General features: G+C 59.5%; 2 protein-coding genes across 2 annotated transcripts in view; one reads left to right on the top strand and one right to left on the bottom strand.

Annotated features, from left to right (window-relative positions):
* Positions 1–27,350, bottom strand: part of COL11A2 (collagen type XI alpha 2 chain) — a 91,572-nt gene that overhangs the window by 2,113 nt on the left and 62,109 nt on the right. The window contains exons 47-66 of the mRNA XM_044982829.1: positions 15,794–15,847; positions 15,650–15,703; positions 15,518–15,571; positions 14,222–14,275; positions 13,361–13,468; positions 13,118–13,171; positions 12,889–12,942; positions 12,233–12,286; positions 11,423–11,476; positions 10,977–11,084; positions 9,682–9,735; positions 9,535–9,588; positions 8,979–9,086; positions 8,025–8,078; positions 6,351–6,386; positions 6,199–6,252; positions 5,639–5,909; positions 4,774–4,886; positions 4,406–4,474; positions 3,140–3,373 (exon numbers count right to left, since the gene is read on the bottom strand). Coding sequence (XP_044838764.1) covers positions 3,140–3,373; positions 4,406–4,474; positions 4,774–4,886; positions 5,639–5,909; positions 6,199–6,252; positions 6,351–6,386; positions 8,025–8,078; positions 8,979–9,086; positions 9,535–9,588; positions 9,682–9,735; positions 10,977–11,084; positions 11,423–11,476; positions 12,233–12,286; positions 12,889–12,942; positions 13,118–13,171; positions 13,361–13,468; positions 14,222–14,275; positions 15,518–15,571; positions 15,650–15,703; positions 15,794–15,847 — 1,695 coding nt within the window. The remainder of the gene's footprint in view (positions 1–3,139; positions 3,374–4,405; positions 4,475–4,773; positions 4,887–5,638; positions 5,910–6,198; positions 6,253–6,350; positions 6,387–8,024; positions 8,079–8,978; positions 9,087–9,534; positions 9,589–9,681; positions 9,736–10,976; positions 11,085–11,422; positions 11,477–12,232; positions 12,287–12,888; positions 12,943–13,117; positions 13,172–13,360; positions 13,469–14,221; positions 14,276–15,517; positions 15,572–15,649; positions 15,704–15,793; positions 15,848–27,350) is intronic.
* LOC123346441 (tropomodulin-3-like) lies at positions 25,562–26,399 on the top strand. The gene has a single exon (XM_044983838.1). The coding sequence runs from the start codon at positions 25,740–25,742 to the stop codon at positions 26,397–26,399; it is 660 nt and encodes a 219-aa protein (XP_044839773.1). The 5' UTR covers positions 25,562–25,739.

Genomic DNA, 27,350 nt, shown 5'->3' with positions numbered 1-27,350 from the left:
AGTGTATCCATCCATCCCTCCATCCATCCCTCCATCCTTCCAGCCTCCCTCCTTGTGTATCCATCCATTGCTCCATCCTTCCTTCCAGCCTCCCTCCTAGTGTATCCATCCATTGCTCCATCCTTCCAGCCTCCCTCCTAGTGTATCCATCCATCTCTCCATCCTTCCAGCCTCCCTCCTAGTGTATCCATCCATTGCTCCATCCTTCCCTCCATCCTCCCAGCCTCCCTCCTAGTGTATCCATCAATCCCTCCATCCTTCCAGCCTCCCTGCTAGTGTATCCATCCATCCCTCCATCCATCCTTCCAGCCTCCCTGCTAGTGTATCCATCCATCCCTCCATCCTTCCCTCCATCCTTCCAGCCTCCCTCCTAGTGTATCCATCCATCCCTCCATCCTTCCCTCCATCCTTCCCCCCATCCTTCCAGCCTCCCTGCTAGTGTATCCATCCATCCCTCCATCCTTCCCTCCATCCTTCCCTCCATCCTTCCAGCCTCCCTGCTAGTGTATCCATCCATCCCTCCCTCCATCCTTCCAGCCTCCCTGCTAGTGTATCCATCCATTGCTCCATCCTTCCCTCCATCCTCCCAGCCTCCCTCTTAGTGTATCCATCCATCTCTCCATCCATCCCTCCATCCTTCCAGCCTCCCTGCTAGTGTATCCATCCATTGCTCCATCCATCCCTCCATCCTTCCAGCCTCCCTCCTAGTGTATCCATCCATCCCTCCATCCCTCCCTCCCCATCGCCCGTCCATCCAGCCTCCCTCCTAGTGTATCCATCCATCCCTCCATCCTTCCAGCCTCCCTCCTAGTGTATCCATCAATCCCTCCATTCTTCCAGCCTCCCTCCTAGTGTATCCATCCATCCCTCCATCCTTCCCTCCATCCTTCCAGCGTCCCTCCTAGTGTATCCATCCATCCCTCCATCCTCCCAGCCTCCCTCCTAGTGTATCCATCCTTCCTTCCCTCCATCCTTCCCCCCATCCTTCCAACCTCCCTGCTAGTGTATCCATCCATCCCTCCATCCTTCCCCCCATCCTTCCAACCTCCCTGCTAGTGTATCCATCCATCCCTCCATCCTTCCCCCCATCCTTCCAGCCTCCCTCCTAGTGTATCCATCCATCCCTCCATCCTTCCAGCCTCCCTCCTAGTGTATCCATCAATCCCTCCATCCTTCCAGCCTCCCTGCTAGTTTATCCATCCATCCCTCCATCCTTCCAGCCTCCCTGCTAGTGTATCCATCCATCCCTCCATCCTTCCCTTCATTCTTCCAACCTCCCTGCTAGTGTATCCATCCATCGCTCCATCGATCCACCCCTCCCCATCCATCCCTCCCTCCCTCCTAGTGTATCCATCCACTCTCCTCAACCCTGCAACTGTCTATTCACCCATCCCCGGGTATCCATCCTGTGACGTCGCACTCCATATGATTTTATGCAAATATGCTAATGAGTGTGAATATAATGTAACTGGAATATGCTTCATGCAAAAGGTCTCTTGTAAGGGATCATTACAAAGCCTATAATCTACTGAGTGTGATCATCCTGTTTGTACGAATGTACCACTCTTGGATCTGAAACTAGGAATCTGAAATATAACTCTGAGGCCGATTGTAATTATGCAAAGTGTGGGCCAGTAATGGTGCTTTGGAATTTTGATGGCTCCCATTAAGGAGGACAATTGACTGCAGACGTCTCTGTTTACTTGTAAGTCTCCCTGTACCTGTGTGTGCTAGCAAGTGGGCAAGGAAGTCTTACAGCGACATGTGACCATGTCACCTGAACTGGAATCCATCTTTAACCTGCCGCTTTTCCATGTAGAAGGGGTGGGGGGGAACCCAGAGAGGGACAAAGGATTCCCGCCGGGTGCCAAAGCTATAAAAGGGGGTGGAGCAGGACAAAGGGGGCTGCAGTCATGAGAAATCCCCCAGTTACCAGCTGAGCTGGAACAAGGGCTGTACCGGGGAAAGGACGGGCCCAGACTAGGAAGGCGTCTCCAGTCTGTGAAAGCAGCTTATTGGAGCCTCTCTGAGGGTGAGATTTTATCTGTGTTCACTGTCTGACTGGATTAGGCTTAGACTTGTGTGTTCTATTCTAAGCTTTATACAGAGTAAGACGGATTGATTTGGGTTTAGACCCCACTGGGAGTGGTCTGAGTGCTGGAGACAGGAGCACGTCTTAAGCTGTTTTCAGTTCAGCCTGCAGCTTGTGGGGGACGTGGTTCTGACCTGGGTCTGTGTTGGCAGCAGGCTGGCGGGTCTGGAGCAACCAGGCAGGGCACTGAACCCCCAGGCTGGCAGGGAAAACAGGCTCAGAGGCCGTCTCAGCACATCAGGTGGCAGTTCCCAAGGGGGTTTCTGCGATCCCGCCCGTCACAGTGTTCGAAATCCAATGGGGTTTCCCCGCACAGGTTCGGATCCCGTTCATGACGCCGCTGTGACGGGTTGGGGTCGTTACTGTCCTTTGGTTCCAGTTTCTTTCAGGTACCCTGGGGGGGTGGACAGGTTCTCCCTTGAGCTAGCTGAAGACAAAATGGAGGGGTCTCCCAAGGCTTTACATCGTGTCTCCTTGTGGGTCTAAACCCCTCCCTCCCCCTGTGTAGAATCCCCTCTACAGGCTGGAGTTTGGGAGTCACATGGGCAAGTCACATGTCCCTGCATGACTCAGTTCTCTCCAGGAACGTTCCCAGGAAAGCTCAGATGTGGATTGGCCTCTGTCAAGGCCCAATGTTAGCCAAGTATTTCCATTTACTTCAATAACCCCCTCACAATTCCTTGATCACATCTGCCTTAGGTGCTTCCTACAGCAAACACTTGAAATCGAAGCATCGAGCCAATGCTCATAACTTCCGATATAAAAATGATACATGATTATGAATAAGATGAAAACATTCCGTAGAACGTAACCTGTGCAGAGATCTGTGACATGGCCTATGTAGCATAAACGTAGCCCAGTTATGTCATATTTACATTCATAAGCATATTTCTATAACACTATGGGGTGCGTCACACATCCCTCCCTCCCAGTGCCTCCGTCCCAGTGTATCTGTCCCTCCCCAGACCTCCACAGGCTCCCGTCTCGCCCTTGGCCCCCCCATCCCAGCCTGTCCCTCCCCCGGCTCCCCGCCCCGGCCCCGCTCACCGCGCAGCCGTCGGTGAGGGCCGTGATGTAGGGGCTGTTGTCGTAGCTCATGTCCTCCTCGTTGGCGCCCCGGAGGCGGAGGGCGCGCTGGTGGCCCCCGGAGGCGGCGCTGCGCCAGCCCACCGAGCGCTGGCAGTGGTAGGTGAAGTTCTGCCGGGCGGCCACGCTGAGCAGCCGCAGGAAGGTGAGCTGCACCGCGCCCACCGGGCGCCCGTCCGCGTCCACGTACGAGAACTGGGGGGGGCAGGGACATGTTAGGGGGAGATGCACGTGGCGGCCACCCCCCGCACTCCCCGCTCGGGGCAAGGCCTGGGGAGCCCCTGCCCGGGGGGCACTCAGTGGGGATCAGAGTCTGTGCTCTGTGGTGAAGGGCACCAGAGGCAGGGAGAGAGATGGACAGAGCCGGAGACAGACGGATGGGCAGAGTGGAGGACAGGGGATGGGCAGAGTGGAGGACAGGGGATGGACAGAGCGGAGGACGGGGGATGGGCAGAGCGGAGGACAGGGGATGGACAGAGCCGGAGACAGACAGATGGGCAGAGCGGAGGACGGGGGATGGGCAGAGTGGAGGACGGGGGATGGGCAGCTCCGAGGACAGGGGCATTAGGGTGACCAGACGTCCCGCTTTTATAGGGACAGTCCCGATTTTGGGGTCTTTTTTTTATATAGGCTCCTATTACCCCCACCCCCGTCCCGATGTCTCACATTCGCTGTCTGGTCACCCCAAGGGGCACGGACAGAGCCCCAGATGGGTTTCTCGGGGGTGGATCTGCCACGCCGCAGACAGAGGGACTCAGGGCTGGACAGACATCAGATGGGGAACAGGCCAGGCAGACAAGACTCCAGGTGGGTCTAGGGATGGATCAGATCGAGGAGAGTCTGGGGCCAGAGAGAGGCACCCTCGGGGCTGGGCACGGAGGAGGATTCCAGGGGGTGAATGACAGAGGAGTTGGAAGGTTGGATGGACGGACGTTAGCTGGAGGGGGGTGCGGTCACTGGAGATCCCAGGTGTCAGCAGGGGGTCAGTGTTGGAGCCGGGGGGGGGGGGGGGGGGGGGGTACAGGAGGTATCTGCATGCGCACACACACATGCTCAGGCAGGGCCTGTCTCTGGGGCTCATTCAGAGGTGCCACGGGCCGGCTGTGTATGGGGGGCATGAGCTGTATTATCGGGCTGCAGGATCCCCAGGACCAGGCCGGCTGTCGGGGTGACCCTGGTGGTGTCACTCCAAGCCCAGGACACCCGCACCGGCCGCCCGGCTCTCACCTTCCTTCCTTCCCGGAACTGGCTGAACCAGCGCGGGGGCTTCTCCTCCTGCCACGCAGACATATGGACCTGGCGGGGGAGACCAGGAGAGACAGGCTCAGGGGGGGCTGCACCTGGGGTGCCCCAAATGCGCTGAGCCTGGCTGGGAGCCGGGGGTGAGGCTGGGGCTAAATCCTCCCTTCAGCCAGCCACAGCTGCTCTAGTGCCAAAACCAGACAGCGGCAGCTTGGGGCTGTTATAACAGGAAAGAACCCAGGAGTCCTGGCCCCCAGCTCCCCTGCTCTAACCCACCAGCCCCCACTCCCCTCCCAGAGCGAGGAGAGAACCCAGGAGTCCTGGCCCCCAGCCCCCACCCCCATCACACTCACCTTCTGTGTCTCTTTGGTGGGGAAGAGGCAGGTCTCCCCGCCAGCCGTGAAGTCGCAATGCACCTTGAAGGAGTCCCGGGAGCAGCCCTCGTTGGGGTCGATCCAGTACTCGCCTGGGGGCAGGGAGGGTCAGTTCACAAAGAATCCTCTTCGTCCCCCCCACCCCAGCCACCCCAGCAGCACAGTCCCCTAGTGCCACCCAGGGACAGCCCTGACTGCCCGGGCAGAGTCCCCTGCTGCCCCCCCTGCCCCCCGCAGCCCAGCCCCTAGCGCCGCCCTGGGGCCATGGGGGGCCCTGACTGCCCGGGCAGAGCCCCCTGCTGCCCCCCCTGCAGCCCAGCCCCCAGCGCCGCCCTGGCCCAGCCCCTAGCGCCACCCTGGGGAGCCCTGACTGCCCGGGCAGAGCCCCCTGCTGCCCCCCCCCCCTGCAGCCCAGCCCCTAGCGCCGCCCTGGGGCCATGGGGAGCCCTGACGGCCCGGGCAGAGCCCCCTGCTGCCCCCCCTGCAGCCCAGCCCCTCGCGCGACCCTGGGGAGCCCTGACTGCCCGGGCAGAGCCCCCTGCTGCCCCCCCCCTGCAGCCCAGCCCCTAGCGCCGCCCTGGGGCCATGGGGAGCCCTGACTGCCCGGGCAGAGCCCCCTGCTGCCCCCCCCCTGCAGCCCAGCCCCTAGCGCCGCCCTGGGGCCATGGGGAGCCCTGACTGCCCGGGCAGAGCCCCCTGCTGCCCCCCCCTGCAGCCCAGCCCCTAGCGCCGCCCTGGGGCCATGGGGAGCCCTGACTGCCCGGGCAGAGCCCCCTGCTGCCTCCCCCTGCAGCCCAGCCCCTAGCCCTGCCCCGTCTCCCATCCAGCCTGGCCCGGCGCTCACCGTCGGGCAGGTCGGGGTGGCAGAGCCGCAGGTCCTGGCAGGTGCGAGCCGGGTTGTCCTGGGTGCCCATCGGGTGCTTCATCTGCTCGATCTCCCGCTTGAGGGCGGTGAGGGAGCCGAAGATCTCGTCCATGCCGCCCGCGTGGCCGTGGGCCCCGTCCGCCGCCAGCCCCTCCCCGTCCTCACCCACCAGCTGGCTGGCGTCGATCGACCGCTTGCTCTTCCTGGGCAGCTGGATGGGCAGCGGCTGGATCACCTCCCCGGGGGGACCCTGCGCCGGCACAGCACCGTCAGTGGGGCAGGGGTGGGGGGAGGGGGTGGGTAGGGGCAGGGCAGGGACAGTGTGGGGCAGGGAAGGAAGGGGCAGGGGGAAGAGTGGGGTAGGAGGGGCAGGGAGAGCAGGGGGCAGGGCGGGGCAGACAGCCGGGTAAGTAACCGAGCCGGGAAGGGGGACGACACTGTGAGTGAGGGATGGGGGGACCGGGGGAGCAGCCGCAGTGCAGGGAACGGACGGTCCGAGGCAGCAGGTCGAAGGGAAGCGGAGGGGGGGGGTCACTCACCGGGTGTCCGGGGGGGCCGGGGACGCCTCGCTCACCCTTGGGGCCGGCTTGTCCCTGGCGGGGAGAGAACAGAGACGTCAGCTGCCTGCAGGGGTGACGGGATGGGGGGGGAGCAGGGCACCCCCTGCTGGGGCACCTGGGACAGCGCTTACCGTGGCTCCCTTCGCACCCTTGGGACCGGCCGGGCCCTGCAAAGCAACGACAGGACAATCAGAGACACGGGGCGCTGGCAGCCCTCAGGCCGGGGGAGGGGCGGTGTGATGGGATGCACCCTGTATTCACACCCCTAGTGAGGTCCCTTTGCACACCAGTGACTGGCTGGTCCGTGAGCTCACGGGGCCCCACGTAGCCGCGTCGTACACACGTCACGGACTGACAGGTCTGGGGAGGCGCAAGGGCCCGCGTCCAGCCAGGCACCGCACCCAGCAAGCGGCCGCGCTCTGGCACGGGGCCGGGGCAGGACCAGGTCTGAGGCCAGGGCTACGCTGCAGACTGTATCGGTGTAACCACGTCGCTCGGGGCTGTGAATAATCCACCCCCGAGCGAGGCAGTTACACCCACCTGCTGTGGGAGAGCTCCGCCCGCCGACACAGCGCCGGCCCCTCGGGGAGGTGGATTAACTCCGCCGACGGGAGAACTCCCCAGTGTCGACATCCCTGAGCTCAGCACACCCGCCCCCCCCGACTCCACATCCCCTCGCTCCGGGGGACAGAGCGTTATCTGGGGGTCCCCTCGCTCCGGGGGACAGAGCGTTATCTGGGGGTCCCCTGGGGGACAGAGCATTATCTACGGGTCCCCTCGCTCCGGGGGACAGAGCGTTATCTAGGGGTCCCCTCGCTCTGGGGGTCAGAGCGTTATCTAGGGGTCCCCTCGCTCTGGGGGTCAGAGCATTATCTAGGGGTCCCCTGGGGGACAGAGCGTTATCTAGGGGTCCCCTCGCTCCGGGGGTCAGAGCGTTATCTAGGGGTCCCCTCGCTCTGGGGGTCAGAGCGTTATCTAGGGGTCCCCTGGGGGTCAGAGCGTTATCTAGGGGTCCCCTCGGGAGTGTGCAGGCATGTCCCAGGGGCTGAGCTATCCAAGGGGGGGCGGACACCCCACGCTCTCACTCCCTGCCCAGCTTATTCGCCTCTGAGGACACAAGAAACCGGCCGTCGGCCTCCAGGACAGGCCCCGACTCGGCGCATGACCAGCAGTTAGGGACTGCGCCTGGGACCATGCCCGGCCCCTTAGGGCTCGTTCTGGGCAACGTTTTATCTTTATTCTCCCTGTGACTGTCTGACCTCGACGCCTTGTCACCGGGACCCACTGACCACCTGCCGCTCTGTAGTGAACGAAGCTCAACCCTAATCCCGGGCTGTGAGCTGTGTGGGTAACGCCACCTGTGGGGCTACCGGCTGTATGAGATCCCCTATCAGCCTGGCCAGGAGAGGGCTGGCAGTGCAGAACACCGGCCTGGGGGGCAGCCCGGAGCGGGCTGGGGTCACCCTGCAGCACTAACCCAGGCTGGTGGGGCCGGGCGTGACCCGGGCGTGGCTGGCAGGTGGCGTCTGTACCCAGCCCTCGGGGGGAACATGCTGGGGGGGCTGTAGGGGGTCCAGGCTGGGAGCTCCAGCAGCAAGGCACCGCAGGGCTCCCCAGGATACCGGGCAGGCAGTGACACAGCCCCTGCCCCAGTCTGGAGCGCACCCCGTAGTGTCACGGGCACGTTACAGGGGATGCCCAGACACAAGGGTGAGGGGCAGATGACAAAACAGGGCCCATTGCAGGTGATGCTCAGATGGGGGCGCCATGGGGTGAGGCACAGGGTAAAGTCAAAGGTCACTCACAGGAAGTCCCGGGGGCCCGGTGGGGCCGATGGGGCCGGTAGCACCAGGGATCCCCTGCAGGGGCGAGAACAGAGCGGAATTAGCACGAGAACAGGAGCACCCCAATTAACCCCTCGCACCCCAGACCTCACAAGGGCTCTCACATTTGCCCCCCGTCTGCCCTGGGTCCAACACAGCCTCCTCCCTGGGCAGCCCTGCTCATCACCCCCAACCCCACCCACAGAGCAGTGATTAGACCCAGGAGTCCTGGTTTCCAGCCCCCCCTGCTCTAACCCACCAGCCCCCCCTCCTCTCCCAAAGCTGGGATAGAACCCAGGAGTCCTGGCTCCCTGCCCCACCCCCGCCCTAACCCACCAGTCCCCACTCCCCTCCCAGAGCCGGGGAGAAAACCCAGGAGTCCTGGCTCCTGGCCCCCCCCCGCCCTAACCCACCAGCCCCCCCTCCTCTCCCAGAGCTGGGATAGAACCCAGGAGTCCTGGCTCCTGGCCCCCCTGCTCTAACCCACTAGACCCCACTCCCCTCCCAGAGCCGGGGAGAGAACCCAGGAGTCCTGGCTCCTGGCCCCCCCTGCTTTTACCCCCCAGATCCCCCACTCCTCTCCCAGAGCCAGGGATAGAACCCAGGAGTCCGGGCTCCCAGCCCCCCCTGCTCTAATCCACCAGCCCCCACTCCCCTCCCAGAGCTGAGGAGAGAACCCAGGAGTCCTGGTCCCCAGCCCTCCCTGCTCTAACCCCCCAGCCCCCACTCCCCTCCCAGAGCCGGGGAGAGAACCCCGGAGTCCTGGCTCCCAGCCCCCCTGCTATGACCCACTAGACCCCACTCCCCTCCCAGAGCTGGGGAGAGAACCCAGGAGTCCTGGCCCCTGGCCCCCCCAAGCTCCCACTGCTCCCCACATGGCAGGGGTCTCTGGCAGGGGGTCTGGCGGTGAAGAACTCCCCCTCCCTCGATACTCACGGTCTCTCCTTTGGACCCCAGGGAGCCCTGTGGGCCAGGCAGGCCCCGGTCCCCTTTCTCGCCCTGCTCGCCCGGGGGCCCGATCAGGCCGATCAGACCGGGGTGGCCCTGGGAAAGAGACAGTGGTCAGTGCAGGACAGACAGGCAGACGGGCTGCATGCTGGGGGTGGGCGTGTCGGTAGGGACAGCGTGTGGGGAGGGGTCTCTGCCCTGGGTGCTCACACCCCCTCGTGCCCCTTGTGCGGGCTGTGGGACATGCACCCCGGGGATACTCGCAGGCGGTTGTGCTGACGTGTCTGGTTCACACAGACTTGTGTATCGCTTGTGCCATGCTCGTGATGCGCGTGTCGTGAGCGTTCCCATCTCCCGGTGCATTCACCCGCACTGTGTAGCACGTGTGTGCTGGCATGTTCCCTGGCACTGCGTGGCGTGGGCTGGCGCCACGTGGCACATGCTGGTGCACACTGGTGCACGGGGCGTGTATCATTCCCCCCCCCCACGGGTGTGTTGTGTGTGTTCACACAGGCCGTGCACCCCCCGTGTGCCCCCCGCTCACCTTCTCTCCTTTGGTTCCGGAGTCCCCTTTGAGGCCGGGCAGCCCCGGGGGGCCCTGCGGGGAGACACAAGCAGAGCGGTTAGCCGGGGAGGGGGGGGGAGCGGGGAGGGGGGGCTCCGTCGCACGGGAGGGCGGAGTCACACTCACCACAGGTCCAGGGGGGCCCGTCTGGCCCGTCGCGCCCGGCTTGCCTTGTTCTCCCTGCGGGGGATGGAGGGGAGAGTTAGTGCTAAACGCTGCCCCGACCATGCCCTGGGGCTGCCCCCCACCCTGATCTGGGGCTCCCAGCCTGGAGGCAGTGGGTCCTGCACCCCACCCCTCTGGGGCTCCCCAGTCGGAGGCAGTGGGTCCTGCACCCCACCCTGCTCTGGGGCTCCCCAGCCTGGAGGCAGTGGGGCCTGCACCCCACCCCTCTGGGGCTCCCCAGTCGCAGGCAGTGGGTCCTGCACCCCACCCCTCTGGGGCTCCCCAGTCGGAGGCAGTGGGTCCTGCACCCCACCCCTCTGGGGCTCCCCAGCCTGGAGGCAGTGGGTCCTGCACCCCACCCCTCTGGGGCTCCCCAGTCGGAGGCAGTGGGTCTCATGCGTTGACCGCTCTGGACAGGCCTGCAGGGGGCAGAGCTCCACTCTCAGCCCATTGGCATTGGGGAAGGGCTGTTCTGGATTCACAGCGGGGGCAGCTGACACCAGCCCCAGCCCCAGCCCCCGTGTGTCTGGGGCTCAGGGACCCATCAGCAGGCAGGGAAATACAAGCATGGACTGCAGAGCTGAGGACACCTCACCCCCTCCCAGAGCTGGGGCAGAACCCAGGAGTCCTGGCTCCCATCCCGCATGCTCTAACCCACCAGCCCCCACTCCCCTCCCAGAGCTGGGGCAGAACCCAGGAGTCCTGGCTCCCAGCCCCCCCTGCTCTAACCCACCAGCCCCCACTCCCCTCCCAGAGCTGGGTGAGAACCCAGGAGTCCTGGCTCCCAGCCCCCCTGCTCTAACCCACCAGCCCCCACTCCCCTCACAGAGCCGGGGAGAGAACCCAGGAGTCCCGGCTCCCAGCCCCCCTGCTCTAACCCACCAGCCCCCACTCCCCTCCCAGACCCAGGGAGAGAACCCAGGAGTCCTGGCTCCCAGCCCCCCTGCTCTAACCCACCCGCCCCCACTCCCCTCCCAGAGCTGGGGCAGAACCCAGGAGTCCTGGCTCCCAGCCCCCCCTGCTCTTACCCCCCAGCCCCCACTCCCCTCCCAGACCCAGGGAGAGAACCCAGGAGTCCTGGCTCCCAGCCCCCCTGCTCTAACCCACCAGCCCCCACTCCCCCCCCCCCAGAGCTGGGGATAGAACCCAGGAGGCCTGGCTCCCAGCCCCCCTGTTCTAACCTGCTGGCTCCCACTCCCCCGCAGAGCCGCGACAGAACCCAGGCGTCCTGCTGGCGTGCACTGGCTGTCACTTACCACTGAGCCAGGGATGCCTCTCAGCCCGTCAGGCCCCTGCTTGCCGGCCGGTCCCTGGGGCCCCACGGGGCCGGTCTTGCCAGGGGGTCCCACGGCGCCTGGCTCGCCCTGGGGGACGGAGGGGCAGGGTGAGCTCGGGGATGGGCGACACGGTCACAGCTGTGGGGGGGGCTCCTTGGCGTCGCCGCGCCCCGTTGGGGTCAGAGGCCATCCTGGGGCTCCCCGTCACACCGAACCCAGTGCATCATGGGTCAGGAGCCCTTGGCATGGTTGGGCCGCGGCCTGGGTGGCTGCACCGGGAGCTCCCAGCCTGGGCCCTGGGACAGACCCAGCTGGGCCTCGTCTCCGGGGAGCTCCGAGCTGGGTCTGACCCCAGGGGATCCGGGACCCAACACCTCCCCAGCAGAGACGCCACCCGGGGGGGGGATGGAGTCTGAGTCACTTACCTTAGTGCCCTTCTCGCCCTGACGCCCCTCGGGACCCGGGGAGCCTGCGGGACCCTGCGGAGAGAGGAGACGGGGAGTGAACAAGGGAATGGGGCAGGGGCCTGTCCCCTCTCAGGGGTGCCGGCTCCCACCCGGCCCCAGGGCAGGGACTGGCTGGCTCAGGGGGACGGGGAATGGGGCAGGGGCCTGTCCCCTCTCAGGGGTGCGGCTCCCCCCGGCCCCAGGGCAGGGACTGGCTGGCTCGGGGGGCAGGGAATGGGGCAGGGGCCTGTCCCCTCTAGGGGGCGCCGGCTCCCACCCCGCCCCAGGGCAGGGACTGGCTGACTCAGGGGGGCAGGGAATGGGGCCTGGGGCCTGTCCCCTCTAGGGGGCGCCAGCTCCCACCCCGCCCCATGGCAGGGACAGCTGGCTCGGTGTGGGGCGGGAGGGGTCCCTGGAGCTAAGCGGTTTCCCTGTTATTAGCTGCCACGCTCTGGCCCGGGCGTTTCACTCGCTGCCGGGACGGGAAGGAATTTCCTGCCCTCAGTGCCAGCCCCACCCTCCCCACAATGAGATTCCCACGGAGCTGGATTTGTGTGTGTGCGTGTCTGCTGCCCCCTGCTGGCGGGTCACTGTGGCTGCAGACGGGGTGGGTGCCTGGGGTGGGGGGTCTGTGTAGGTCAGAGTCCCCGTCGCACAGTGGCTGGGACAGCAGGCGCGTCCCTCACACCCCCTGTGCAGTGAGACGCTTCTGCCCGGCTCCTGGGGGACGGCGGGAGGAGGGGGGTGACCTGGGCAGGGGAGTGGGGCCCTGACAGACCCATCACTTACCCTCTTCCCTGGGGGGCCTGGGGGGCCATTCTCTCCTGTCGGGCCTGGCGAGCCCTAGAGAGAGAGAGAGGTGGAGTTAGGAGAACCAATCTAATCCAGAACGTCAGGGAGAGGGGAACCCGGAGAGGTGGGGAATCTGATCTGGAACATGAGGGAAAGGAGAACCCAGAGATGGGGGGGGGGGTCTGATCCGGAACGTCAGGGAGAGGGGAACCCGGAGAGGTGGGGAACCTGATCTGGAACATGAGGGAAAGGAGAACCCAGAGATGGGTGGGGGTCTGATCCGGAACGTCAGGGAGAGGGGAACCCGGAGAGGTGGGGAACCTGATCTGGAACGTCAGGGAGAGGGGAACCCAGACATTGGGGTCTGATCCAGAACAGGGGAACCCAGAGTACAGTCACAGAGGGTGGATCCGGAACATCAGAGGTGGGTTCCAATCCAGAACGTCGGAGGGGCCAATCAGGAAGGAATCCAGAGAAGGACCTGATCTGGCAGGGGGGGGCGTGCGGAGTCTGATCAGACTGATGGGGGCACTCGGGGGGGGGGGCTGTTGACACAGGTGGGGTGTCCAGTCCAAATGTCAGGGGAGAGCCATTCCAAACCACCGGGGGGGGGGATCCCGTCAGGGCCCCGCTCGGGAGCCCTGGTCACTCACCAGCTGCCCGGGTTCCCCATCCTCGCCTCGCTCGCCCTTCGCCCCGTCCTGGCCCTGGAGGGGGAAAACAAGCCCTGAGTCAGCAGGAGGCCGCGGCAGGGACCCAAACCCCAGCCGGGGGGCCCCAAACCCGGCTGCATCCCCCCTAGGACCCCACCCCACCTCCCAGCACCTCCCCCGCCCCCAGACTGCAGGGACCTGGAGGGCAACGCATGGGGCAGATACTTACCCTGGGGCCCATTTCACCTGGGGGGCCTGGATCCCCTGGGAAACCAACAGGACCCTGGAAGAGACAGGAATGAATTAGCCTGAGCCACCTCCTCCTACAGCCAGGCACAGAACCCAGGAGTCCTGGCTCCCAACAACCCCCCCCCCCGCTCTAACCACTAGACCCCACTCCCCTCCCAGAGCTGGGGAGAGAACCCAGGAGTCCTGGCTCCGCCTCCCCCGGTCTCTGCGCCGCGTCACTCACGGGGTTCCCCTTGGGCCCATCGTCTCCGGGGGGCCCTTTCCCTCCAGGGGGTCCAGATGTGCCAGCGGCTCCGGTCTCTCCTTTCTCCCCTCGCTCTCCTCGCGGGCCCTGGGAAGGAGACAGAGCATGGGGTGGGGGGGGGGGTGTCAGTGTGGGGGAGGATGGGGGGAGTGGCCTGGGAGGGGACAGAGCTCTGGGGGTCAGCTCTAGGGGAGGGATCCCAGCCCCAGTGTCCCTTGGGGAGATCCCCCATGTGTGCGGGGGAAGGAGTCTCTTCGGGGGGGCTGTCACGGGGAGAGGTCCTGGCCCCACTGTCTCTGGGGTGGGGTTCACAGCCTGGGGAGAAGGGAGCACTCCAGACTTGGGGGGGTTCCCGTTGGAAGAAAGGGGCTCTGGGGGGGTTCTCACTGGGTGGGGGAAAAGCCAGGCCCGGCCCTGGGTCTCCCCCCACAAGGCAGGGGATAGATGGGCCCTGAGGGGCCCTTGGCTGGGGGGAGCAGTGCTCTGGGGGTCCCTGACAGGAGACACCCCCAAGGAGGGGTCCCTGGCTGGAGGCTGACAGCTCTGGATGGGCCTTAATAAGGAAGAGACAAATGTGGGGAGGTGGCCACTGATCCCCATAGAAGGCAGGGCCCCAGTAGAGGGGATGAAGGAGGGTTCGGCGGGCTCCTTGGTTGGGGACGGAGCGGGGGCGTCCCATGGGATAGCGTCTGTGCCGCCAGGTGGGGGCGAGGACCCCGCGGGAGCCCCGGGGGGGTAGGAGAAGGACAAACAGGGGGAGGGGGTTCCCGGGGGGGGTTAGTGGCCGTGCTGCCAGGTAGGGTGTGCGAGGGAGCAAGGGCAGGGGGCCCAAAGACTCACCTTGACTCCTGGCTCCCCAGGGATGCCGGGGGCCCCCGACTCGCCAGGCTCACCCTGAAATGAGAGAGACGTCAGCGCTTGCGTTCCGACCGGTCCCCCCGGATGGTCCCAGGGACACAGCGCGGCAGCACCCCACAGGCACTGTGTCACTAGACCCCACTCCCCGAGCCGAGAGAGAACCCAGGAGTCCTGGCCCTGCTCCCCTCCCGAGCCAGGAGTGAACCCAGGAGTCCTGGCCCCACTCCCCTCCCGAGCCGGGAGAGAACCCAGGAGTCCTGGCCCCGCTCCCCTCCCCGAGCCGGGAGAGAACCCAGGAGTCCTGGCCCCACTCCCCTCCCCGCGCCAGGAGAGAACCCAGGAGTCCTGGCCCCACTCCCCTTCCAGAGCCGGGAGAGAACCCAGGAGTCCTGGCCCCGCTCCCCTCCCCGAGCCGGGAGAGAACCCAGGAGTCCTGGCCCCACTCCCCTCCCCGGGCCAGGAGAGAACCCAGGAGTCCTGGCCCTGCTCCCCTCCCCAAGCTAGGAGAGAACCCAGGAGTGCTGGCCCCGCTCCTCTCCCAAGCCGGGAGAGAACCCAGGAGTCCTGCTCCAGCCGCACATTCCCCTGGGCGAGTGGTGGTGGGTCCCTTTGACTCCTGCAGTGGGTGACTCTGAGTCCCCCCATCCGTCCCCTCCCTTCACGGGCCATGGGGAGAACAGGGTGGCCTGCACTGCCCTCTGCATGCTCTGCAGGAGGACAGTGACTCGCCCAGTCTCAGGCTGCAGGGCAGCGGGGTCAGGAAGGGATTTGCTCCCCGAGACTCAATCAGCTGGAGACAGGCACCACACGGGGGGGCGGTGCTCTGAGGGGCTCCAGAGACACCTCTGTCTGGCTGCTGAGTCTGGCTCTCATGCTGGGGGTCCCCAGACTGGGGCAGGGAAGGAATCTCCCCCAGGACAGACTGGCGGGGCCCTTGGGGGGTTTCCTGTTCCCCTGCAGCGCGGGGTGTGGGTCGCTGGCTGGGCTCAGCAGATCAGGTCCCTGCCATCGCAGGGGTGTCAGCCCTGGGGGCCCCTCGGTCCCTCCTGGGCTCAGCTGTCGTGGCCCCTGGCTCGGTCCCCCGGGCGCTGACACGTGTCGGTCCAGCCAGGTCGTGGGGCTGGGCACAGGGTGACAGGGAGCGATTCTCTGCCCGCCACTGTCCAGGAGCCAGGCTGGAGCGAATGGGCTCTTCTGGCCTTGAACTCCATGAAATCTACCAGCCCCACCCTGCCCCCCCGGGCTGGGAGAGAACCCAGGCATCCTGCCTCCACCTACCTTCTCTCCGGGGGGGCCCAGGTTGCCGATGCCTCCGGGGCCGCCTTGGGGTCCCTGCAGGGGGAGAGAGCAGAGCTGGTTACCTCCGGGGACGCGCGGGGCAGGGCTGACAGGGGGGGGGGAGGAACTTACGTCGGCTCCAGAGGGTCCGGCTGGGCCACGCGGCCCCGGTGGTCCTGGGGGGCCCTGTGGGGAGAAAGAACAAAGTGAGGGGGGCTCTGGGACATTCCCACCTGGAGGGGGGGCTGGGAATGGGGGGCAGCCGGCGTCACTTACCATGGGGCCCACGTCACCTGTCTCACCCTTCTCCCCCGCCGGGCCCGGCAGACCCTAAGGAGAGACAGAGCATCAGTGCAGGGCACATCTGGACTGGGGGAGGGGCGGATCAAGGGGCACATCTGTGTGGGAATTTGGCAGATGGGTATGTTAGAAGCTGAGTTGTTTAGGCTTCAAGGACGCTGACCTTGGGCTGGTTTTTATCTGCAAGTGGGCAGTAAACAGGATAATAAATTAGAAAGTAGTACAGGATGATAATTACCCTATGAAGTTACAGCTGTGCCTGTGTGTATATTATTAACCAATTAGCAATTGCTTGATTGCCTGGCTTTAATTGTATATAAGAGCATGCTGGAGAGAAATAAATGACTTTGCTTCCAATCACATTGATTGCTGGGCTCTGTCCGTGCCCACCTGAGAGGCACTGCGACGCAACAAATGGTGACCCCGACGTGATTCGAATCGAATGATGATAGTGTCGGAGGCCTAGTGTCGGTGGCCTGTTCCAGGCGGAGGAGCTGCGGCGGGGAGTGCTGGAGAAGCCCCCGGGCGTCCGAAAAGAGAGGCACACCTGAGCCCTGAGGAGAGCGGCTATAAGCCGCGGCGGAGAAAGGCGGCTATAAGTCGCGGAGGAAAGCGGCGGCTATAAGTCGCGGAGGAGAAAGGCGGCTATAAGTCGCGGAGAAAAGCGGCGGCTATAAGTCGCGGAGGAGAAGGGCGGCTATAAGCCGCAGAGGAAAGCGGCGGCTATAAGCCGCGGAGGAGAAGGGCGGCTATAAGCCGCGGCGGAGAAGGGCAGAGCAGCTAACATGGGAACCGCTGCATCAGCTGAAGAAAAGATAACACAGAAGCCTTTATTGCACATTATGAAGCGGCAGGGAGAAAAGCTCCCCTCTGATACGTTATCCCGCCTGCTGCGGTGGAGACAGAGAAGGGAACTTTTTGTTAAGCCGAGTACAATTTTTAATAAAACTGTGTGGGAGCGGCTAGGCTCCAAGCTTTGGAAGTCGGTGGCTCAGGGCGATGAGGAAGCCTTTTCCCTGAGTCCAGTATGGAATAAGACAAAGAAGATAGTAAAAACTCTCGCGGCCGAGGCAGGAGTGCAGGCGGCCCTTTCTAAGCTTTTCCGCCCAACGCCCGAAATGCCTTCTGTGTTGCCGGTTGGAGCCAGGGAGTTTTTCGGTGGCGAGGACACGGTGATACCTTTGGCTTCCGACCTGGGTAATGTTGCCCCTGTTATGGTTCCATTACCCTCCAATGTGGCCCTCGGCCCCGATATAACTAATCCTGCTACGGTCCCGCTACCCCCCGATACGCCCGAGCCTATGAAAACAGCTTTGCCGTATGCACCCCCTCCCAAGCCATGCCGTGTCCACGGGACCTGGGGGTGTCACGAATGCGGGGAAACAAAGAAGGCTCAAGTGAGACACGTGCCATCACAGGTCTATCCCAATTTGACTACGCCTATTCAGTTTACCCAGTTTAATGCCTTTTATAAGAAAATGGAGCGCCAGTGTCAACAGCTGCAGGCCATTAATAATAAGTTAGATCAAATGCAGGGTCTTCCAGCATCATTGTGGAAAGAGGGGGAGCTGGAGAGGCTCCGGACCGCCCTTTGGGCATACGAAGAGGAGGTGCTCTGCTGGAAGCGAGCCCTGGACGGGAAGACTTTGGAGTGCACGGCGCAGGCAGAGGCTCGTGAGGAGGTGCTCCGCTGGAAGCGAGCCCTGGACGGGAAGACTTTGGAGTGCACGGCGCAGGCAGAGGCTCGTTCCGTGGCCCCGGAGGTCATTCGGACCTACAAGCAAGTAAGTTGTTTTGGCAGGAGCCTGGAGAAGGCGTCCTACGCTGGCCGGTCTAAGCCTGGGACAATGCCGAGAAAACCGTTATGCTTCTCCGGTAGGAGCAGCAACAGCTGGGTGTCCTGACACAGGATTTACAGTTTAAAAGAAGTCAAGCAGGGAAAGTAAAAGAACAGAATGAGTTAATCGAAGACAGCTCATTCTTTTCTTTTTGGCCCCGGTCAAGGACACATTGCTCACAGCTAAGACTAATGAGAGCTGAAAAACCGCCCAAAAAAGCTAATGAGAGCTGAAAAATCCTGCCAGGCACTAACGGAATGTGTTAGCTGTCTCTTCTCACAGGTATGGAAGAGCTGCCCAAAGATCCTAGCAGCCCCCCCTCCCCCCATTCCTTGGAACCAGGAGACTGACTGCCTGGACCCATGATTCTTACTGCAAAAAGATCCTTTCACATCAGGAGGATTCTACTACTGATGATTGGCCTATTTTTTATTTATTTAGCTCCATTGTGCTTTTAAATAGCAGGAAAAAAGGACAATAAGCTGAACCATGACGGTGGTGGAAAAGAAGAAAAAACGCTCACATTATTGACATTGCCAAAGTCCAGAAATTCCTGACTAAAAGGACATTGAGAATTGACCCTGGTGAAGAAATAAAGAATTGTACACTGGCAGGAAGAAATTTGGGACTCCTGCTAAGAAATGTGATATTAATTGGATTTTGGGATTTATTCTACAGGCTGCGCCCTGTGTTTTGGATGAAAATTTTAGCATGTATTGCCCCCCCCTAACTGGATTGTAAATGATATTAACCCCCCCCCCCCATTACTAACCCCAGTTTTTTAGAGCCTAATTGTTTTTTGTTTTTAGAGTTTGAGAAAATTCGGCCAAAAGGTTTGTTGAGTATTCTCAAAGGGGGGAGTTGTAGGTTATTAGGCATAAATTTAGGTAATTTGGGAGGATGGCTTTGAATTTATGTGATCCTAGTATTTTTATGTAAAGTGTTTTTGTTAGCCTTATTAGATTTTTGTAAATTTTGTGTTATGTGCTGATTAGTGGTAGTTGTAAGGCTGTTTGATATTTGATGTAGCCTATATTAAAATAGATAGGTTGAAAGCAGATGATGTATGCATGAGAATGTAGCCCCCACGGTGGGAAAGTACAGATAATTGTTCACAGAAGATACCAGAAGAGTAGGGGCTAGTTAAGAAGTACACCCTTCTAGCTAAATTGATAGTGGGATAAGTTAGTGTCCATGAAAGGAACGGTTTAGCAAAAGGAAAAAAGGATCGGGCCCAGGCAGGCAGGCAATAGACAGAGAACTTGGAAAGGAAAAAAGGATCGGGCCCAAGCGGCAGGCCATAGACGGAGAACTTGATGAGGAAAAAAGGATCGGGCCCAAGCGGCAGGCAAGAGACAAAGAATTTGGAGAGGAAAAAAGGATCGGGCCCAGGCCGGCAGGCAATAGACAGAGATTGGAAATCAGGTTGATAACTTTTGAGGGTGTAGCGGGCGTAATAAGTAATTAAGCACAAGCTTGGGAATTTCAAATATTTAGGAGGATACTTGGAATGGTGATTTAAGTTGAGAAAGGTAGTTGTTGGAGAACAAGCGAGTAATTTAAGGCACAGTAAAAAGTTAATTCTGTGGTTGCTAGAGGGAATAGCAGTTGAATTTTGTAAAAATGCTAAAGAGAAAAGCTTTTGGTGTTTTGAAATGTTTGTAAATACTTAGGTGAAGAAATTAGTTTGTAATTGTTTGGCTATAAATAATTTGTTGCATTAGCTGAAGAATGTATATAGTGCTATGTAACTGAGATTGTACTGGGTTTTTAGGGCATATAGTGGTGATGTTGTTTTTTAGTGTTTAAAAATAGAAGTTAAAAGTAAGAAATTTTATGCTGTGAATGGCTTTGAATTTAGACGCAAGCCAGAAGCAATTGTATTAATGTAAATGATTTACTGATGAAGTATTTTCCCCTGTTTTGCCTGATATTAATAAGGGTATTTGTATATTTTATGTAATGATTGATTGCCCAGTAGGGGTAGATTTGTTTTTGTTTTTTAGGTATTATAGAAAATTGTTGCTAGCTGCATAGCATTTAATGTACCATGTATTTATTAATAGATTGTAATTTATGTTTTGTGTTCTATGTTTTGTTTTGTGGTGTTCGTTTTCTGGCCAGAATTGTTGTGGTGTTGTTAAACTGTTTATGTGGTTTATGTTGTTGTGGCAAACTCAGGCCAATTAGCTACCTGGAGAGGGGTAACAATTAGCCAGGAAGGCTTAGCCAGCAAAATAAGGTTCAGCTGGGGCAGGGGTTGGGAAGAAACTAATCAGGTTCAGCTGGCCCCAGTTGCTAGAGACCTTTTTAAACCCTCCCTGACAAGGAAGCCAGGGGGGAAGGAGGACGAGAGAAGCAGGGCAGCTGCCAGCAAGGAGGGACAGCTGAACTCTGAGACTCGCTGCAGGACGGAGGGCATTCTCCCCAGGGGGGAAAAGAAACTAGAACTAGGAGGCTGGCTGAGAAGGAATCAGCCCGGCCTTGGGAGATTGAGAAGGGTTTTTTTTCCCTTGTGCCTAGCCTGTGCCTCTGAAGCTAGGACGGACTGAGCTAACAAGCAGAGGGGCAGGTATTTTGCCACACATGGTGTCAGAAGTGGGATGGCCCAGTGAGTGAGGCTCCATGGCAAGCCGTAACTGGGCAGGGTGAAGACCACAAAAAAAAAAAAAAAAAAAAAAAAAAATTTTCTCCTTCTAAAATGGAGGATGTGCTGAAGGCACTGATGCAGGCCACTGCGGCCCAACAAGAGGCCACCCGAGTGCAGGTGGCTGCCCAGCGGGAGTCCGTACGGGTGCAACAGGAGACCAACCAGCTGTTGATGAGCCAGGCAGCCCAAGATCGAGCAAACCTGACCGAGGTAGTGAATCAGTTGAAGGCCCTGACCACGATGACGCAGGGGGCCCAGGGGACCCGACCGCTACGGGCAAGCAACTACTTGCAGAAGATGATACCAGAGGACGATGTAGAGGCATATCTCCTCGCGTTCGAGAGGACGGCTGGGCGGGAGGCCTGGCCACAGGACCAGTGGGCCGGTCTGCTGGCTCCATTTCTATGCGGGGAGGCCCAGAAAGCCTACTTTGACATGCCCGCGGAAGCAGCCATGGATTACTCTCGGCTGAAGGCGGAGATCCTGGCGAGGGCAGGCCTGACGCCTGCCATAAGGGCCCAGCGCTTCCATGAGTGGAAGTACCGGGAGGACAAACCCCCGAGGTCCCAGCTATTCGATCTGATACACCTTGCTCGGAAGTGGCTCCGCCCCGAGGCCCATGGTCCGGAGAAGGTATTAGAACTACTGGTATTGGACAGATACATGAGAGGGTTGCCGCCGGACATACGGGGGTGGGTCTGCCAAAACGACCCCTCCTCTTATGATGATCTGGTTGCTCTCGTGGAGAGACACTTGGCAGCCCAAGACCTATCTCGGACCCCCGGGGGAGGGAGGCGCCAATATCAGAGGCCAGCCTCTACGCCGAGGCCCCCTTTCGCCCTAGCCCCGGGCCGGAAAATGGAGGGGAGGCAGGAGGTGAAGGAACCACCGGCAGGCCTGGAAAGACTGGAGGACTGGGGAAGAAGGGCTCCGGGAATGCGTCCCGGCAGCCCGAAAAATAGGGGGCTGCCCAAGGGGGGATACCGATGTTATGCCTGTGGTGAACTAGGGCACATTGCTGCCCAATGCCCTAACCTTGGGGAGCCTATGCAGTGCGAACTAGGGGAAATAGGGGGACCGTGCGGGCTAATCAGTCTGGTCGGGGACACGATGGTCCCTCATAGATACACTCGGCCCGTTAAGCTGAACGGGATAGGGACCACAGCATTAATAGACTCAGGCAGTGCAATTACGCTGGTCTCTGGGAAGCTGGTCAAGCCGGGCCAACTATCCCAGGCCCCGCGCTCGGGAATATCCTGTGTACATGGGGATGTCGGCTACTACCCGACCGTCCCTGTACGCATTGAGGTGCTCGGAAACCCCACCGAGGTGACGGTAGGAGTCGTTCCGAAACTCCCTTACCCTGTCCTTATCGGACGGGACTTCCCGGGATTTGATGGCCTACTCCCCGGGAAAGAGGAGGAAGGGTGGGAGAACCCTGGGGGCCCAGGGGCGGCCCAGATGGGGGACCCTCTCCCCGCTTTCCACGAGTTTGGCCAGGACGTGTTCTCCCCACCGGGGAAGCCCAGGAAACCTCGGAGGGAACGGAGGGCCGACAAAAGGAGGGGGACGAGGATCCTGACCCGGTACCTGACGCCTACATTGGTGGGGGAAAGAAGGGGCGCAGCTGACAGCGGGGCCAGGCCCGCCGACTCCAGCCCATTTGTTGGGCCGGGTTCCCCGAAGGCTATCTCTGAGGGAGAGGGGGAGGAGGACCCCCCCGAAATGGGGCCCATAGGGGCCGCACGTGGGACTTTTGGTCAGGATCAGGCCAATGATCCCCTATACCATAACATTTTTAAAGAAGTAGTCGAGGTGAACGGGGTCCCGGTGGAGGGAAGAGCTAAGGGACCAGGACCGTACTACATGATTAAAAAGGATTTGCTGTATAGAGTAGTCCGGGTCCAAGAGCGAGTCATCGAACAACTCTTGGTCCCCCGGAAGCATCAAAGGGCGGTAATGGACCTCGCCCACAGTCATCTGTTCGGGGCCCATCTAGGGATGGATAAGACCCTCGACCGGGTTCTACAGAGGTTTTTTTGGCCTGGCATTTATGCAGCCGTCCGGCAGTATTGTTCCTCCTGTCCGGAGTGCCAACTACATGGGCCCCGACCATGCTTGCGGGCCCCTCTGGTCCCTCTACCAATCATTGAGACCCCGTTCGAGCGTATAGCTATGGACATAGTGGGGCCACTAGAAAAGTCAGCCCGGGGCCATCGGTACATCCTAGTAGTATTGGATTATGCCACCCGATACCCCGAGGCCATCCCCCTGCGGAATACCTTGTCCAAGTCCATAGCCAAAGAATTAGTCCAGATATTCTCCAGAGTAGGGATACCTAGGGAGATCCTGACAGACCAAGGGACCCCCTTTGTTTCCAAGCTGATGAAGGACTTGTGCGACCTGCTCCACATACGGACCCTCCGAACGTCGGTCTACCACCCCCAGACCGATGGCCTCGTTGAGCGCTTTAACAAGACGTTGAAAAACATGTTGCGGAAGGTGATCAGCTGCGATGGAAAAGACTGGGACACCCTGCTACCATACGTGCTGTTTGCCGTCCGGGAAGTCCCTCAGGCCTCCACGGGATTCTCCCCCTTCGAGCTGTTATATGGTCGGCACCCCAGGGGCATACTGGACCTGGCTAAAGAAGACTGGGAAGAGCAGCCAAACCCGGGGAGAAACATTGTGGAACATGTGCTACAAATGAGAGACCGAATCGCCAGGGTCACCCCCCTAGTACGCGAACACATGGAGAAGGCCCAAGGGGCACAACGGACCTACTACAACCGTCAAGCAAAGGCCCGGAAGTTCCAGGTGGGGGACCGGGTGATGGTGCTCCTACCCACGGCAGAGAGCAAGCTCCTGGCCAGATGGCAGGGACCCTATGAGGTAATTGAGGCGGTAGGGGAAGTTAACTACAAGGTCCGGCAGCCAGGTCGCCGGAAGCTGGAGCAGATCTATCACATAAATCTGCTGAAACCCTGCCAGGATAGAGAAACCCTGGTAACGGGGTTGGGGGCGCCACCCCCTAAAGACGATCGGCCCAACCAGGTGGGAATATCCCGGGAGCTGACCCCAGAACAACGATCCGAGGCGGTCAGCCTGGTCGAACGCAACCAAGACGTGTTCTCGGAGAAGCCCGGTCGAACTACGGAAGTGCACCATCACATCTTCACAGAGCCCGGGGTGAAGGTGCACGTCAAGCCATACCGGATCCCGGAGGCCAAAAGAGAGGAAATTCGGAAAGAGGTCAGGAAGATGCTGGCCCTAGGGGTTATTGAAGAGTCTCATAGCCAGTGGTCCAGTCCCGTGGTTCTGGTGCCAAAGCCAGACGGCAGTATGAGGTTCTGCAACGACTTCCGCAAGCTGAACGAGGTATCCCGGTTTGACGCCTACCCCTTACCCAGGATCGACGAACTGATCGACAGATTAGGAAAGGCCCGGTTCATGTCTACCCTGGACCTTACCAAGGGCTATTGGCAGATCCCCCTGGCGAAGACCGACAAGGAGAAGACGGCCTTTGCAACCCCGGAAGGACTATATCAATACACCGTTCTTCCCTTTGGATTACATGGGGCCCCCGCTACCTTCCAGCGGCTAATGGATAAGCTGTTACGGACCCATAGGGAGTACGCTGCTGCCTATCTTGATGATGTCATCATATATAGCCCCGACTGGGAGACGCATCTCGGAAAGGTAGAGGCAGTATTAGATACCCTGAGAAGGGCCGGGCTGACCGCGAACCCCTCCAAGTGTTCGATCGGGTTAGCTGAAGCCAAATACCTGGGGTATGTAGTGGGGAGGGGCGTGGTGAGGCCCCAGCTCAACAAGCTAGACGCCATATTGAAGTGGCCCCGGCCACTGCGGAAGAAGCAGGTCCGAGCGTTCCTGGGACTCGTGGGGTACTATAGGCGGTTCATTCCCCACTTTGCCACCAGGGCATGCCCCTTAACGGACCTGACCAGGGCTCGGGGCCCGGACATAGTGAAATGGTCTGCTGCAGCCGAAGCCGCTTTTGTGGATCTACGAACGGCCCTCTGCACAGACCCTGTCCTAGTAGCCCCAGACTGGGGGCAGGAGTTCGTCCTACAGACGGACGCCTCGGAAGTAGGCCTGGGGGCAGTGCTTTCCCAAATGGTCGGAGATGACGAACACCCCGTCCTCTACCTCAGTAGAAAGCTCCTGCCTAGAGAACGGAAGTACGCCATCGTGGAGAAGGAATGTCTGGCGGTAAAGTGGGCCGTAGAAAGCCTCCGCTATTATTTACTGGGACGGAGATTTGCCCTAGTCACGGACCATGCCCCGTTGCAATGGATGCACCAGAACAAGGACAAGAACGCGCGAGTGACGAGATGGTTCCTGTCGCTTCAGCCCTTCCACTTCACGGTTCGGCACCGGTCCGGGTCTCAACATGGCAATGCGGATGGCCTGTCAAGGGTACATTGTTTTCCGACCCAAGTGGCCCAACCCCATAGTGTTGAGCAGGGGGGGGGGATATGTGGCAAACTCAGGCCGATTAGCTACCTGGAGAGGGGTAACAATTAGCCAGGAAGGCTTAGCCAGCAAAATAAGGTTCAGCTGGGGCAGGGGTTGGGAAGAAACTAATCAGGTTCAGCTGGCCCCAGTTGCTAGAGACCTTTTTAAACCCTCCCTGACAAGGAAGCCAGGGGGGAAGGAGGACGAGAGAAGCAGGGCAGCTGCCAGCAAGGAGGGACAGCTGAACTCTGAGACTCGCTGCAGGACGGAGGGCATTCTCCCCAGGGGGGAAAAGAAACTAGAACTAGGAGGCTGGCTGAGAAGGAATCAGCCCGGCCTTGGGAGATTGAGAAGGGTTTTTTTTCCCTTGTGCCTAGCCTGTGCCTCTGAAGCTAGGACGGACTGAGCTAACAAGCAGAGGGGCAGGTATTTTGCCACAGTTGTGTTTTTCCTGCTAGGACCCCCCCCCCCAGTGTCAGTTTGATCACCTGACACATGAGGGATGGATTGGTAATAGAAATTTGTCACAGTTTGGTGTGCAATAGTAAAGGGGGGAACCCTGCAGAATTTACACCTTTTTTTTGTTTTATTTTTGTTAATTTATGTTTGTTGTGTTTGATGTTGTTGGTGTTGTATGTTATGAATTGCATGGTTATAGATGAGCCCTGTTATTAATTTTTTTTTGCTTTGTTTTGCATGCCCTTTTTTGTGTGTGGGGGGGGGAGAGGGACAGTTTTGCTGAGGAGAGGTGGAGGACGCTGGGTGCCGTGCCGGGAGCTTCATTTAAGAATAGAAATCAGTCTTTATTGGAAGTTTGAAAATTTAGTGACTTTCTACTATTAAGACATGACGCTTCCATTCCGAAAAGATTTGGACAAGTACAAGGATCTTGATGAGGATGAAATTCTTGGCAAGCTATCAGAAGAAGAACTGAAATAACTGGAAACTGTTCTGGATGACCTTGACCCTGAGAATGCACAACTTGATAACAAACACTCAGTTCTGTGACATAGTAGGAAGTAGTAATGGTGTCAGCAATGAAAGCTTCACAGACATAGTAAAAGGTGAAAGGACGATACCATTTTCAGATGAACCACCAAATCCCACACATGTAGAGGAGAGTTTGCAAAGGATTAAAGATAATGACTCTCGTCTTGTTGAAGTTAATTTGAATAATATAAAGAACATCCCGATTCCAACATTGAAAGAATTTGCTAAAGCTTTGGAAACCAACACCCATGTGAAGAGTTTCAGTCTTGCAGCCACTCGAAGCAATGACCCTGTTGCTGTTGCTTTTGCAGATATGCTGAGAGTGAACAAAAAATTGAAAAGTCTAAATATAGAATCAAATTTCATCACTGGGGTTGGCATTATGGCACTGGTTGATGCACTAAAAGAGAATGAAACCCTGTCAGAGGTCAGAATCGATAACCAGAGGCAGCAGTTGGGAACACCTGTAGAAACGGAAATTGCCAAAATGCTTGAGGAGAACACAAATATCCTTAAATTTGGATACCATTTCACACAACAGGGACCGCGAACCAGGACAGCTGCAGCTATCACAAAAAATAATGATTTGGTTCGCAAGAGAAGGGTTGAAGGAGACAACCAGTAAACCTTGCTGCTTGCCTTTTGTATTTTTGCTATTTGTGTGGCCGCCGTTGCTGTTGTGTGGCACGCACATTGGCAGAACCCTCCTGGCCCCTTGGGCCACTTCCATTACCTGGAGGAGGGATGTATTAGGTTAAAGCAGGGCATTGCGGAAGATATTGTTACGGTTTAGTTAGGCAGTTGGTGTTTTTATTTGCCTTTTAGCTTTGGCTTGTGTAGATTGTAGTATTGATTTTATAAGCTGGGAATGTACTGCTAATGCCTTCTCTCCTTTTCTTTTTGATTTTAAGAAAAGGGGGGAATTGTGGGAATTTGGCAGATGGGTATGTTAGAAGCTGAGTTGTTTAGGCTTCAAGGACGCTGACCTTGGGCTGGTTTTTATCTGCAAGTGGGCAGTAAACAGGATAATAAATTAGAAAGTAGTACAGGATGATAATTACCCTATGAAGTTACAGCTGTGCCTGTGTGTATATTATTAACCAATTAGCAATTGCTTGATTGCCTGGCTTTAATTGTATATAAGAGCATGCTGGAGAGAAATAAATGACTTTGCTTCCAATCACATTGATTGCTGGGCTCTGTTCATGCCCGCCTGAGAGGCACTGCGACGCAACACATCTGGATCCAGGGAGTTGGGGGAAGCAGGCAGCACATCTGGATTTGGGATGAAGAGGGACCTAGACCTAGGACACATCTGGATCTGGAGGATGCGGGGGGGGTGGCAGAGATGGAGGGACACATCTGGTTCAGGATGGGATGGTGGCCCAGAGGGAGGGACACATCTGGAGCTTGTGGGGGGGGGGAGCAGAGCAAGGGGCACATCTGGAGCAGGGATGGGGGGATGGGACCCAGACAGAGGGGCACATCTGGATCCAGGTAGGTGGGGAGGAGGGCACACAGGGATTGGTTCCCCCCGCCTCCCAGAACAGCTGGCTCGGGGGTGGGACCCAGCAGT

This window comes from Mauremys mutica, chromosome 12, assembly GCF_020497125.1.
Source record: "Mauremys mutica isolate MM-2020 ecotype Southern chromosome 12, ASM2049712v1, whole genome shotgun sequence".
NCBI classification, from domain to species: domain Eukaryota; kingdom Metazoa; phylum Chordata; order Testudines; family Geoemydidae; genus Mauremys; species Mauremys mutica.
This window is presented reverse-complemented; position numbering and strand designations above follow the sequence as displayed.